Source organism: Canis lupus, chromosome 1 (genome assembly GCF_011100685.1).
Source record: "Canis lupus familiaris isolate Mischka breed German Shepherd chromosome 1, alternate assembly UU_Cfam_GSD_1.0, whole genome shotgun sequence".
Lineage (NCBI taxonomy): Eukaryota > Metazoa > Chordata > Mammalia > Carnivora > Canidae > Canis > Canis lupus.
This window is the reverse complement of record NC_049222.1, coordinates 56,095,805-56,108,027: the sequence shown is the minus strand read 5'-3', so window position 1 is coordinate 56,108,027 and position 12,223 is coordinate 56,095,805. Positions and strand designations below refer to the sequence as shown.

The window sequence follows — 12,223 nt, the reverse complement described above, 5'->3', positions numbered from 1 at the left end:
CTTTTACTTTTTGAACACTGAATAAGTGATACACATCGATTGGTTTATGGGCTGTAGGTCCTCCAGGACGCCGAGACCTACAGTTCCATGGGTTGTCTTCCAGGGCATGGAAGGCAGCTGGAGAGCCAGGCCTCATCCCACCCTGGCCCTGGTTCCCGTAGGGACCCCATGGGAGAGCGGCGGCACCACAGCTCCCTGCTCATCTCTCCCTTGGTCTTTGCAGCAGGGCAATGCTGCTGTTAAGACCAGGTAAGAAAATGCACCAAAGCGCTCAGAGTGGCTGGTGGGCAGGAAGCCTGCAGTGGACACGCTCTAGGGTCATGGTCTAGAGCCTGGGAGACACTGGGAGACAGCCAAGCCCATAGTGAGAGCCACTCTCAAGTGAGTCTAACCGCTGGGGGGCCCAGGGCCCAGGGCTCCCAGGAACACAGGCTCTGCGGCTGCAGGTCAGCAGGACCAAGAGGAGGCCGGGGCTCCAGCACACTCCCCAATCTCATGGAAGCAAAGTTCATCCAACAAACCACCAGCTCCAGCCTCACTGTGTGCAGAAATGGAAATCTGTCTTCACACCTCCGGGGCCTCAGACCTCACACTGCTTAAGAGAGGAAGGGCGAGTTGGCCTCTGCATCCTGCTGCCTTTGAGGAAAGCTGGGGGCAGTGCAGGCCAGGAAGGCAGAGCTCGACGGACCCCGGCTCATGCGCTTCGTGGGCACCCTCTGCAGACCCCTGCACAAGCGCGCTCAGCCTGGTGTCTGACCACCCACCACCCACTGCCCACCAACCACCCCCGGGGCTGGTCCCATTCACCCTACCCCGAGGCTGCTCAGCCCCGTCCATCCTGCATGTGGGCCCCCGCCTCCCCCTGACCACGCCTCCTCTGACCACGCCTCCCCATGGGCCACACCCCTGCTAGCCACGCCCCCACTGGCCACGCCCCCATGGTTCACGCCTCCCACTGGCCAGACCTCCCCTGGCCACGCCTCCCTGGCCACACCTCCCTGTTAGCCACGCCTCCCACTGGCCACGCCCCCACGGACCACGCCTCCCACTGGCCAGACCTTCCCCTGGCCACACCTCCCTGTTAGCCACGCCCCCACTGGCCACGCCCCCATGGTTCACGCCTCCCACTGGCCAGACCTCCCCTGGCCACGCCTCCCTGGCCACACCTCCGTTAGCCACGCCTCCCACTGGCCACGCCCCCACGGACCACGCCTCCCACTGGCCAGACCTTCCCCTGGCCACACCTCCCTGTTAGCCACGCCCCCACTGGCCACGCCCCCCGCAGGCCACGCCTCCCACTGGCCAGACCTCCCTGGTCTGGGGCCGCATCTCCCCCACTGGCCACGCTTTCCAGCTGACCATGACTTCTCGTGTGACACATCCCTTGCTGGCCATGCCTCCACCGGCCACACCTCCCCCTCAGGCAGCACCTCCTTGCTGTCCCATCCCTCTCCCCTCCCCCGCCCCCCCTTCCCGCCACCCCACCCCCCCTACCTTCCTGAGGAGCCTCCTGGAGGTCACGTCTCCCACCCTTCCTGGAGCCCTGAGGTGCTCACCACCAAGCGATTGTGCAGCACCCTCCTCTTCTGCTTCTCCAGCTGGTACCGCGCATCTGCTTCCTGCAGCGACCGCTCCAGCTGACCCACCTTGGACTGCCAAGCTGCGGTGGCAATATCATCCGAAGTTCCGGTGAGGTTTGCAGGGGAGGACCTTCACGCCACTAGCCGTGACCCGCTCTGCCTGCAGGAGGCTCACGTCCTTGGGGACAGCCACGGCTCTTCTCCCTTCCAGTTTTCTGTAAGGCCCCTCACTTTTCAGAGCGGGGATATACTACTTCCCACTGGATGACCGTCCCGTCCCCCTTCCTGGAGCCTGAGACTTGGGAGGACCTCAGGTGTACACGCACATGCCAGGAAGGTATCTGGCTGGTACTGGGGGCCAAAGCCCCTTCCTCCCTGGGTCCTTGGACAGAGTATCCCCATCTTGACCCAGTCATGACCAAGCTGCGTGGGGCTCTCAAAAATGAAGAAAGAGTGAACAGATGGACCAGATGTCCCACCGCGCCCCAGGAACATCTGAGTCAGGAGGCTCAGTGGGGACACGGCCCCGGTGCAGGGAGCGCATGAGGGTCAGGAGACCCTCCAGAGGACCCGGGAACCCCATAGGGGCGCCTGACCCAGACCTGGGCCCCACACTGGCCAGCCAGCGCCTTGGGCGGGGTGCTCTCCCCTGTGTGCCCAGGCGGCTGCACAAAGGAAGGCACATGGAAACCTGAATCCCTGACAGCTGTCTGTGTCTGCGAAATGGCCGAGTCACCGTCGGGTTAGGGCCATGCTTACCCAGCAGAGCCTGGTGGCACAGCTGTGCTCCCTGGACAGCCGCCTCCACTGCAGAGAGACCGTCCTGCAGGTGTTCCCAGCAAGCTCTGAAAGCTGCCAGAGACGAGGCTCGCAGCGCCTTTATGTCTTGCTTCAGTTTCTGTGACACAAGAGCACACACGATGAAGATGGTTAACGTTACTGATCACAGAGCACCATGGTTAGCAGTTACGTACGTGTCTGTAAGATGAGAACCAGCCACCCCCTGGGAGCCGCGTGGTCCTGAGCACACGCTGGAGCCATGGTGGCCCCTCAGCGCCTCTGACACACGGCCAAGTGCACATGCAGGAGCGTTTAGTGGACTCTGGGGACAATGGGACCGATAAGCAGCATCCCCCACGTCAGGGGCTCTTCCTTCTGAGGCGCTGGGGAGGCAGACTGGCGCCAGGGCCAGAGGCCCAGAGAAGGAAGGAGCCCATGTCCTGCCACTTAACATCTCCTAGATGTCCTTGTTTCTGGTCTTTTCTTTTCCATAGAATGGAGACCGTTCCATGTTTGGGTTGCATTCTGATGAAATGCCAATACCTTACCGAATTACAGTATGTTTATGACATGGAATGCAGATAAAGTTAGCCACTGCGGTCAAAGATGGATCCCTGCCACTGAGTGTCAGAAGACAAAGGATTCATTCTGCGTCAACCTATTCTGCATGCACTCCGGCAAACCTCTCAGGGCCGACTAATCAGGTTTACAGATGGCATTTTTGTTGTTGTGATAATGGTCTTTTTTTTTTCCCTTCTAATTTCTACCCCGGTCACATTGTTTGTAACGAAAGGTGAACAATGCTCCTAATCAAACGATGGTATAAAAATACCCCAGCGCGGTTTCGCCCTGGAGAACTGCCAGGCGGGCTGCAGCCACGGCCACGTTTCTGACTTTTCTTTCCAGACGCCCCCGCGGTACAGCAGGAGCTGCTTCCGTGTGACCAGTGGCATGTGCCCTGGCTAACCTGACGTGAATAGTGCCGTCTTCCACCATTGACCTCAGCGTGGAGGAGAGGCCCCCGGCTCCCAGTGGAGCAGGACCAGGGCTGCTCCCCACCGCCCGTCCCGGGGCCTTCCTTCCTTCCTGTGTGCGGGCAGGACCGCGGCCCGCGGGCCCGGGAGTTGGACCTGCGTTGGGCAAGTCCTAGCGGAGAAGGCCGAGCTCCCGGAGCAAGCGCCACCACAATGGGTCCCGGGTGTAGGGATGCTTCTACGGCCTAGGAGAGGAGGCCCGGCCCCCCTGGAAGCTGCGGGGACATCCACCCCGGGAGCTCTGCTTCCTTCAATCAAGGCCACTTTGAATCCCGAAGAGTAGATGTAGTCTGACGAGCAGAACAGCACAGGTTCACCAGAAAACAAGCACCGTGAGTCACGGACGTGACATACAGACCTCCACTTTCGGGGCATTGCGCCTACCTGAACTCCTACCTGAACTCTGCGGTGGAGCTGGGGTGCAGCCGGGGGCGTGCTTCTCCGCGGTGGGTCCTGCTCCAGGCACCGGGGGCACAGCCCTGCGGCCGCGCTGCCGGCCTCTCCCGTCATTCCTCGGCACTGTTGAGCCAAAAAGAATGAGAAGGTTTGAAGTCTCAATGCCTTGGAGCAGGTGCACGTTCTCTGAGGGGAGAACATTCACAGGGTGTCCGCTGAGCCCCACCTGCATGCAAGCAGCTGCTGCCCGGCCTTGTAACCACTCACGCTGCACAGGGCCCGCACGGGTGGGGTGGCACAGGGACGGGGCACAGGTGGAGCTCATTGGACAGCACTGGGACGGGGTGGGGGACGCGGGGGGACGGCACAGGGATAGAAGTGGGGGGTGCAGGTGGGCGGCACAGGGACGAGAGTGCAAGGACAGGGGTCACAGGGCAGTGGAGCCTGAAGGCATCCGTGTGCAGCATGTGTGCAAGGCTGGGGCAGTCTGGCTGATGAAACGATGGACACAATAGTGAGGGGGACAGGGGTGAGGGGGAGGCCGCAGGTGACCAGGGTCACTTCCTGGGTGTTTTTTTCAGGGCAGTGCCAAGCCAGCAGAGATTCTCACAACAGGCACTTGTTCAGAAGGATGGTTCTGGGAGCGAGGTGGAGAAGGACAGAGTGAAGGGGGCTGTACCCGGGGACAGAGTAGGTGAGTCAGGATAATACTGGCATGTCTGGGAGATGACACAGTGGGACAGGACAGGAGCCCCGCAGCTCCCGAGTCCCCAGCCTGCATGCCGGCTGGCACGGGGCCATAACTCAGGTCCTGAGGGACAGGAGATGGGTCTGGGTTTTTGCTTTGTTTTCCAGTCTGTGTCTGAGTGGTGATGCTTTCAGGCTGAGTCCTTGGACTGTCAGCCCCACTGCCCACCTTCCAGGAGGTGAAACATACTGCCGAAAACCACGGTGCCCTCCTGACTTCATCACCCACGCAGTGAGATAGATTCCTGTGTATTCAGACATGAAGGTCACAGCTCAGAAGCTGGAGGTCATAGCCGATACTTGCTCACTGCAGCTGCAGGATCGGCTTCTTCTCTTAGGGCAGAGGCAGAGGAGGGTGGGTCAGTGTGGGCCATGCCAGGCACCCACCCAGGCCCCTGCACAGAGAGGAGACCCGGTGGGGCCCTGGACACGGATGCGCCTGGAGCGTTGGCACCTGACTGGGGACACTGGGAGAGTGTGGGACGTCTGTGCTGGGACAGGCCAGGGTGTGCGGTGATGCACCCTGAGGACCCGTGTGGCCTGTTCCAGGAGTGGGGGCCTGGCTGCTGAGCACTGGGGCCCGGGGGCCACCCTGGTCATGGAGGGTGCAGCCCGGGCAGGTGCCCTAGGGGCAGGAGTGCCTCAGAAACTGCCTTGTCCAAGGAGCAGGAGGCAGGCTCATCTGCCAGGGCTTGGGAGATCAGAGATCCTCCTCTGCCTCAGGGGCAGAGACCTGCGGAGATCCTGTCAGGGTGGGTGAAGGGCCGCTGCCTGTGGGGTGGGGTTGTGGGTGGTGCAGAGACCCCAGCAGAGACTAGCATGGGAGCCTCGGTGGTAACCACGTTGCTATCTGGGGGGCAGCCTCGGGCAGTGTGGGGGCCACTGGGGAAGGCCGTGGGATGCATGGAGCGTGGTGCTGGGGGTGGCAGAAGGACAGGCCCGGGGCGGAGAGTCCTGCGCAGATTTGAGGTTGGTTTGTCAGCTTGGACTTTTTCTAAGATCTTTCTCTGTTGCCAAATGTGGTTTCACGGGCGTTTGCTCCTCACTACCGTTCACTGTACCGCAGGTAGACAGCGGGGCAGAGGCTGGCGCCGTCCACGCCCCGCGGGAAGCCGGCCCTGCGGCTCTGAACGCTGCAGCCCATCCGACCCCGCCTCCGCCCCGGCCACTGCGGGACAGTCCTTATGTCACGGAGATGAGCTCGGGAGGAACGTGATGACCCGGGCTAACGGTCTCGCAGGCCTGGGCCGCTCCTCCGGTGACAGGAAATAACATCAACCAGATAGCAATTTCATTTAATTTAGCTCATTTGCTCGGTGCTGCATCAGGGAGCTTTGGGCCGATTTCTGCTCATAACTTAGAAGGAGGAAGGCAGCATGATGTTAAATAAATGAATTCTGTCAAGAATATCCAGGGAGGCACCGGAGGGGACAGAGTGCTGCTAACTTCGAATGGAGTTCCGTTCCCTTCTTTTGTTGATTCTGCCGAACGGGAGAAGTCAGTTAAGCTCCAGAGGTGACGGGTGTCCTCGCCCTTGGGATGGACCTCTCCGAATGGCCAGAGCCCGTGCCCGCGGCCTCCCCACCCTGCACACTGAGGCTTCGTGCCAGCTCACGTGGTGGTTGAAACCAAAGTCTTGGGCAGCCCAGGTGGTTCAGTGGTTTAGGGCGGCCTTCGGCACAGGGCCTGATCGTGGAGACCTGGGATCAAGTCCCACGTGGGGCTCCCTGCATGGAGCCTGCTTCTCCCTCTGCCTGTGTCTCTGCCTCTCTCCCTCTCTCTGCCTCTCATGAATAAATAAATAAAATCTTTAAAAAAAAAAAAAAAAAAAAAGAAACCAAAGTCTTCCTTGACTCCCAACTGTTGGGATGGGTGTTTTCTTTTAATCAAAGCTGTGATGCTGAGGACACCACATCAAGCAAATCCTTCCCCTGCACCAGGAGCAGGGTGAACGCCCAAGCAGCGTGTGACAGTGAAGGGGACATGGAGCTGGCAGCTGGCAAGGGCCGCGGACTAGGCTGGAGAGTCGATTACTTCTTGATGTGTGAGACCTTCACACGGAGAGTCGACAGGACAGGGAAGCTGAGGAGAACCCACCTGTCAGTGGGATCATAAAGACTACAGAGCATCTCCACAGGGCGCCGGCCTTCAGTGCAGCAGGTGCCACGGGCACGGGCACAGGTCTGCAGACACCTCAGAGACTGGGGACGCCACGCGGTGGGCTGCTCCTGCTCCTTGTGTCACTAAAGACAAGACTGAAGCAAAATGCAGGCCCTAAATTCAGAAGACTCAGATTCTCTCTGGGAAAAAAAATCATGGACATATAAACATGAAGACCTACACCCCAAGTCTCTAGTACCGGCTGTGAACCCAACAGGCATTCAGAAGAAAATGAAGTAGAGAAACCGAGTCCTGCACACTGGACGTCAGGTCGCCTGGCTTCCGAGGCTGGTTTGCTTTGGGAGAAACAGGCAGGAAGCCATGAGCCTCTGGGGACAGCACACGGGCTCCCGAAAAGAGGGCCGGACTCATCCTGGGAGAGACATGAAGCAGGAAGAGTGTCCAGGGCAGGAGCAACCAGGCTCCTCCTGCACAGAGAGAGGCTCCCCGACAGTCCTGTGCGCACCGACCGTCTCCATCCCAGGCCCGGAGCCGAGCGGAGCATGTGCCACACAGATGACCATGTTCTGTTTTATAATCATCAAAAATGAATAGGAGGGACTTAGCACACAAACAACAAAAATGTTACAGGCTTTATCTTACTGACATGTTACGTCTAACAATTCCCAATGTGAAAAAAGAAGTTTTTAATTTCATCTCGGTGATGTCTGGAAACACCGGTGGTGCTTGGCGGCAGCCCTGGCCAACAGAAGGTCGTGACCTCAGCGATCCCACCTGCTGTGCACCACTAACCCCGCAGCGGGGGTAAGGACCCCAGCGGGGCTGGAAGTCTGCTCTGACATCCGTCCATCCGGCAGCTGCCGTAGGAGCCATTCCTGCAGCGGAGCAGGTGAGCAGCGCGGCACCCAGGCACTGCCTCACGCCGCCCGCCGGCCGCTCCTTCTACCGGCCGGTGCTCCTCGGAAGCTCCGTGGGAAGGTTCTGGCTGCCCAGGAAGGCTGTGGTGCGCAGCTGGGGAGATGTGGCTCTCCAGGGCCCCGGCTCACAGGCCGCCCGCTTGCTGTTGGTGACAGTCCACGTGCGTAGCTGTGGCCAGAAGCGCCAGCAATGTCCACAAACACGTTAATACTTGATTTAGGAAACAGTGCAAATAGCCCTACGTTCGTCTACAATTGAATGCAACTAACTTGGGTGCAGGTGAACCTTGGGAGGGTTATTCAAGGAGCGTCGGGAGTTGGAAGGCTCGGTCCTGCCGTGAGGCCCTAAGGAGAAGTCTGAACAGGTGGTAATTTAAGGATAGGGAACTCACAAGTGCACTAGGTTTCCAGACTTGCCTCTGTAACAAATGACCACCCCCCGAGGAACTTAGGACAATAGAGGTGCGTCCGCTCATGGTCCCGGAGGCCAGCGTCCGGGATGCAGGTGTGGGCAGTGGCGCCAGGGCACAGGCTCCCGGGCAGAGCCTGCCCGCCTCTCCTGCTCCCGTGGCCGCCGCGGCGCCCCCACCGTGGCTACGGCTGTGCGTCTGCAGACGGCCCCTGCTGTCTCCACGAGGCCTTCTTCTCCTGCCAGGACTGCCGTGGCAATGTGGGGCCCACCCGGGGCCCCTGGGGCTGCTGTTCAGCCCGAGGGCAGCAGGGGCCGGCGGGTGGGAGTGGAACACACGATGCTCCCTCCCCTTCCAGTGTGACAACACATCTGCAGGCAGTTGCCTCGGATGCACAAACGTCTGTGCCAGGTTTGCCAGAATTGATCTGGAAGTGGCGGGGGGCATGAGGGTCTTTGGGGTGTGGGTGAAGGGGGTGTCACGACGGCGGGGCAACCACGGGTGGACTGAATACTCGCTGGCACACGTCAGCTGGGGGAAGGCATGGCCAGTAAGGTAGACCTCGATACAGCTGTTTTGAAAAGTGCAGGAACCTCATGAATTTATTACTCATTAGTAACAAATTAATATTCAGTGACATTAGTATTTATTATGACTAAACGCTCGTGGGCGCAGGGACTGAACCTTGTGCGGGATAGGAGGACGGGTCCCTGCCACATCACTGGATGGGCAAAGAGAGAGGCCCGGGACGGCCCAAGGACCAGCACGGCCGCAGCCCCGAGTGGCTGCGGCTCCACCTGCCCGACGCGCGGGAGCGCTACCTGTGCCAGTCTCAGGTGAAGGACAGCATTCTCCATCTCCAGTTCAACTATCCGCTCTTCTTTGGCCTACAACCAAAGACCCAAAATGGGAAATTATCAATGTAATTGATATTCATCAGTAAGCATTCCACCCTCAGAAGGAAGCGAGCACCCACATCAGCAAAGATCTGCGGGGTGGGGGGGGTGGTCGGCTGGCGTCGGGGCCACTTGCCACGTGGAGAGGCGCCCTCTGCCCCGAGGCTATGACCCGTGCTCCAAGTGTGGTCGCAGAATCCCTCACTATGGGACGTAAACTATACCCCAATCCAGTTGCCCGAAAAGGCCCCACCCCAAATCTACCGGAGTCTGCATGTAAGCTAGTGCCGGGTGACCCCCGTGCAAGTGAAGGCCTGGAACACACTCCCTTAAGGACTCTGCTCATCAAAACCAGCATTTCTTTCCTTGCATTAACTCATATTCAAAAGCTGTGTGTCAGCAATCTGTCACGTGCCAGGCACTTGTCTGGGTGCTGTGGACACCGCTGCGAACCCATGAGGTGTGGGGTTCCCATCATCGTAAGTGAGCCGGGGGAGTGACACCACGGCTAAAACAGTGATGTGGGTTCAGAGACAGAGCGGCCACCCGAGGGGGAGGAGGGCTGGAAGGGCCAGCGAGGAAACCCAGAGCAAAGGATAAAGCTCGTGCAAGGGCCCTGAGGCAGGAAGGAGTTTGGTGAGTTCAGGGGCACAGAGAGAAGGTGAGACTTGGGAGGATGGGGTTCTAGGAGGAGGGACAACAAGGAAGAAGGGAGTTTTGTCTGCAGCAGAGGAGTTTAAATATGAGCTATTTACAGTAAACGCTGAGAGCCAGCAGCTGGAAGCCTCGGTGGACAGGAAAGCATGGGGCTGCAGGACGGCGGCTCAGGGGCCATCCTGTCTGTGCAGAGTCCCTCCCCAAGCCTGCTGCCTCTTAGAAAACTATGATCACTTTAAGGGCAATCTCTTTGGTTATAAAATCAGAAATCTGGGTATCTAGGCTTTCTGCTACCATGTTCAGACAATTTTACCTCTTTTTTTTTTTTTTAAAGAAACACCGAATATTTCCACAAAAGTCCACTTTGGCATCCACTAAGATGTGACCCCTTTGTACCCAGGCAGCTGCAGGAGCTGATGCCGCCCCTGCCTGCGGCTTTCTGGGGCTGTGGTTCACAGAGGTGCAACTCGCCCGCCCACACTGCACAGGCCAGAGGCTTGAGGACACTCACAGTTGTTCCAGCATCACCGAAATTCGTCTACTATTCCATCACCCTGAAAGGACACCCACCCCGTGGCCGGCACCCCTGACTACCCCCAACCCAGCTCTAGGAAAGCATTAACCTCCTGACTCTATGCACATAGGATACGGAATCCCCTTTGAGCAGCTTCCTTCCCATGGCACCCGGTTCCCACGGCTGAAGCGTGTGGCAGCGCCTGCCAGCACTTCATTTATCTCCCGGGACTATTTGATTGTAACAGCTGTGCCCCGTGTAATTCTCCACTCATCAGGTGGAAGACGTTCGGGCCATTTCCAGGTTTCGGTCATTGTGAGGAGGGCGGCTGTGACGTTCCTGAACGAGTCTTGGTGGGACACACTTCCCTCTGCCCGGGTGTGAATCTAGGAGGAAGTGCGTGCGGCACCTCTGGTTAGCACCGGAGGACCTGCCAGCCCGTCCCACCTGCAGTGCCTGGTGATTCCACGCTGGCCGCACGCTTGCCAATACCCAGTGGCTACCTCTCTGGTGGCAGCCATCCGAGTGGGTGGGAAGTGGCGTGTCCTTGCGATTTGATCTGCATGGCCCTGAGGGCGACTGCTGACCGTCATTTTCAATGTGCAAGTCATGCACTCCTTGGTTAAACTCCCTCCAAAGCGTTTTATTATCTTTGACGATATTGTAAATGGAATTATTTCTTAATTTCATTTTTGTTTCTTTTTCACTGCTATGATGTAGAAATACAATAGATTTTTGCACCTGGATCTTGCATCCTTCAACCTTGCTGAAATCACTTACTAGGGCTAATAGTGTTTTTTGGTGGATTCCTTGGGATTTCCTATATATGAAATCATGTCATCTGCAAATGGATATTGTCTTCCTCCTTTGTGATATAAATACCTTTACTTCCGTGGTCTCGCCTAACCACGCTGACGACCACGTCCAGGAAGAGGGTGAATGGAAGTGGTGAGAGCAGATCTGTTCATCTTCCTCCTTCCACCATGTGTCAGCTGGGGGGTTTCATGAACGTCCTGATAAAGTCAGGTCGAGAAGTTGCCGTTTGTTCCTAGGTAGCTGAGTGTTTTTATCATGAGAGGGAGCTAAATTTTGTCAAAAGCATTTTCTAGATCTATTGAAACGATCATGGGCTTGTCCTTTCTTCTGACTTTGGAATGCTAGACCATTTGGGGATGACTCCCACTTGATCATGGTTATAATCCTTTTTATATCCTGTTGGAGTCAGTTTGCCTGTATTTTTTTTTTTTTTAAGATTCTTACATTTATATTCAAAGCAAGACTGCTTGAGTTTTTTTGTGAGGTTTTCATGTGGTTTTGGGATCAGGGCCATACTGGCCTCATGGAATGGGAAGAGTTTCATCCTTTCTATTTTTCCAAATAGTTTGTGAAGGATGGGTATTAATTCCTCTCTAACTATTTGGTACAACTCCCCAGCGAAGCCATCTGGGCTTGGGCTTTTCTCTGTGAGATCTCTGATTCCTCAGGTAGCCCCAGCGCACTGCAGCTGTGTTCATGTCTCCCACTTCTTCTTGAGTCGGTTCTGGTGATCTGTGTTTGCAGGAGTCGGAGCATCTCGTCTAGGTTAAGTTGTCAGCATTGTTCACTTCATTTCTGCAAGTGGGTACTAATGCCATCCCTTCTATTCTTGATCCTATTAATTTTATTAGTCAAACCAAGGGTCATCAGCGTTGTTCATCTTTGCACAGGGCCCACTTCTGGTCCTGTAGGTTTTCTGTATAGTTTTTCAGGCTCTGGTGCTCTTATTTCTGCTCTCGTCTCTGTTGCACCTTCCTTCTGCTGCCTTTACCGTCTCGCTTCTGTGCTTCAGCCAGTGTCTTGAAGCGGAATTTGAGGTCGTTGGTCTGAGAGCTATCTTCTTGTTTACATAGGAATCTATGGCTACGAATGCTCTCAGGTGCGGCTTTAGCTGCATCCTGTAAACTTGGCTATGTGGCATCTTCATTTTCATTCCTCTCAAAATATTCCCTGACCACCTTTGTGATTTCTCCTTTCACTCACTGGTTATTTAGGACTGTCTTGTTTAATTTTCACCTATTTGTGAATTTCCCAAAATTATTTTTATTATTAACTTCTAGCATCCCTCTATGGTTACCAGAGAACATACTTTATATGCTCTTTACCTTTTAATGTGTTCAGGCTTCCTCTGCAGC

At 56.8% G+C, this 12,223-nt stretch overlaps 1 protein-coding gene across 3 annotated transcripts in view; it reads right to left on the bottom strand.

The window, feature by feature from the left end:
• The window catches only part of KIF25 (kinesin family member 25), a 50,497-nt gene that overhangs the window by 33,053 nt on the left and 5,221 nt on the right, over positions 1–12,223 (bottom strand). For 2 of the 3 annotated variants that reach the window (XM_038526571.1, XM_038526573.1), the window contains exons 2-5: positions 8,807–8,872; positions 3,779–3,913; positions 2,340–2,478; positions 1,557–1,660 (exon numbers count right to left, since the gene is read on the bottom strand). In XM_038526571.1, the coding sequence (XP_038382499.1) occupies positions 1,557–1,660; positions 2,340–2,478; positions 3,779–3,913; positions 8,807–8,872 (444 nt within the window). The remainder of the gene's footprint in view (positions 1–1,556; positions 1,661–2,339; positions 2,479–3,778; positions 3,914–8,806; positions 8,873–12,223) is intronic. The other variant, XM_038526572.1, reaches the window with a different exon arrangement.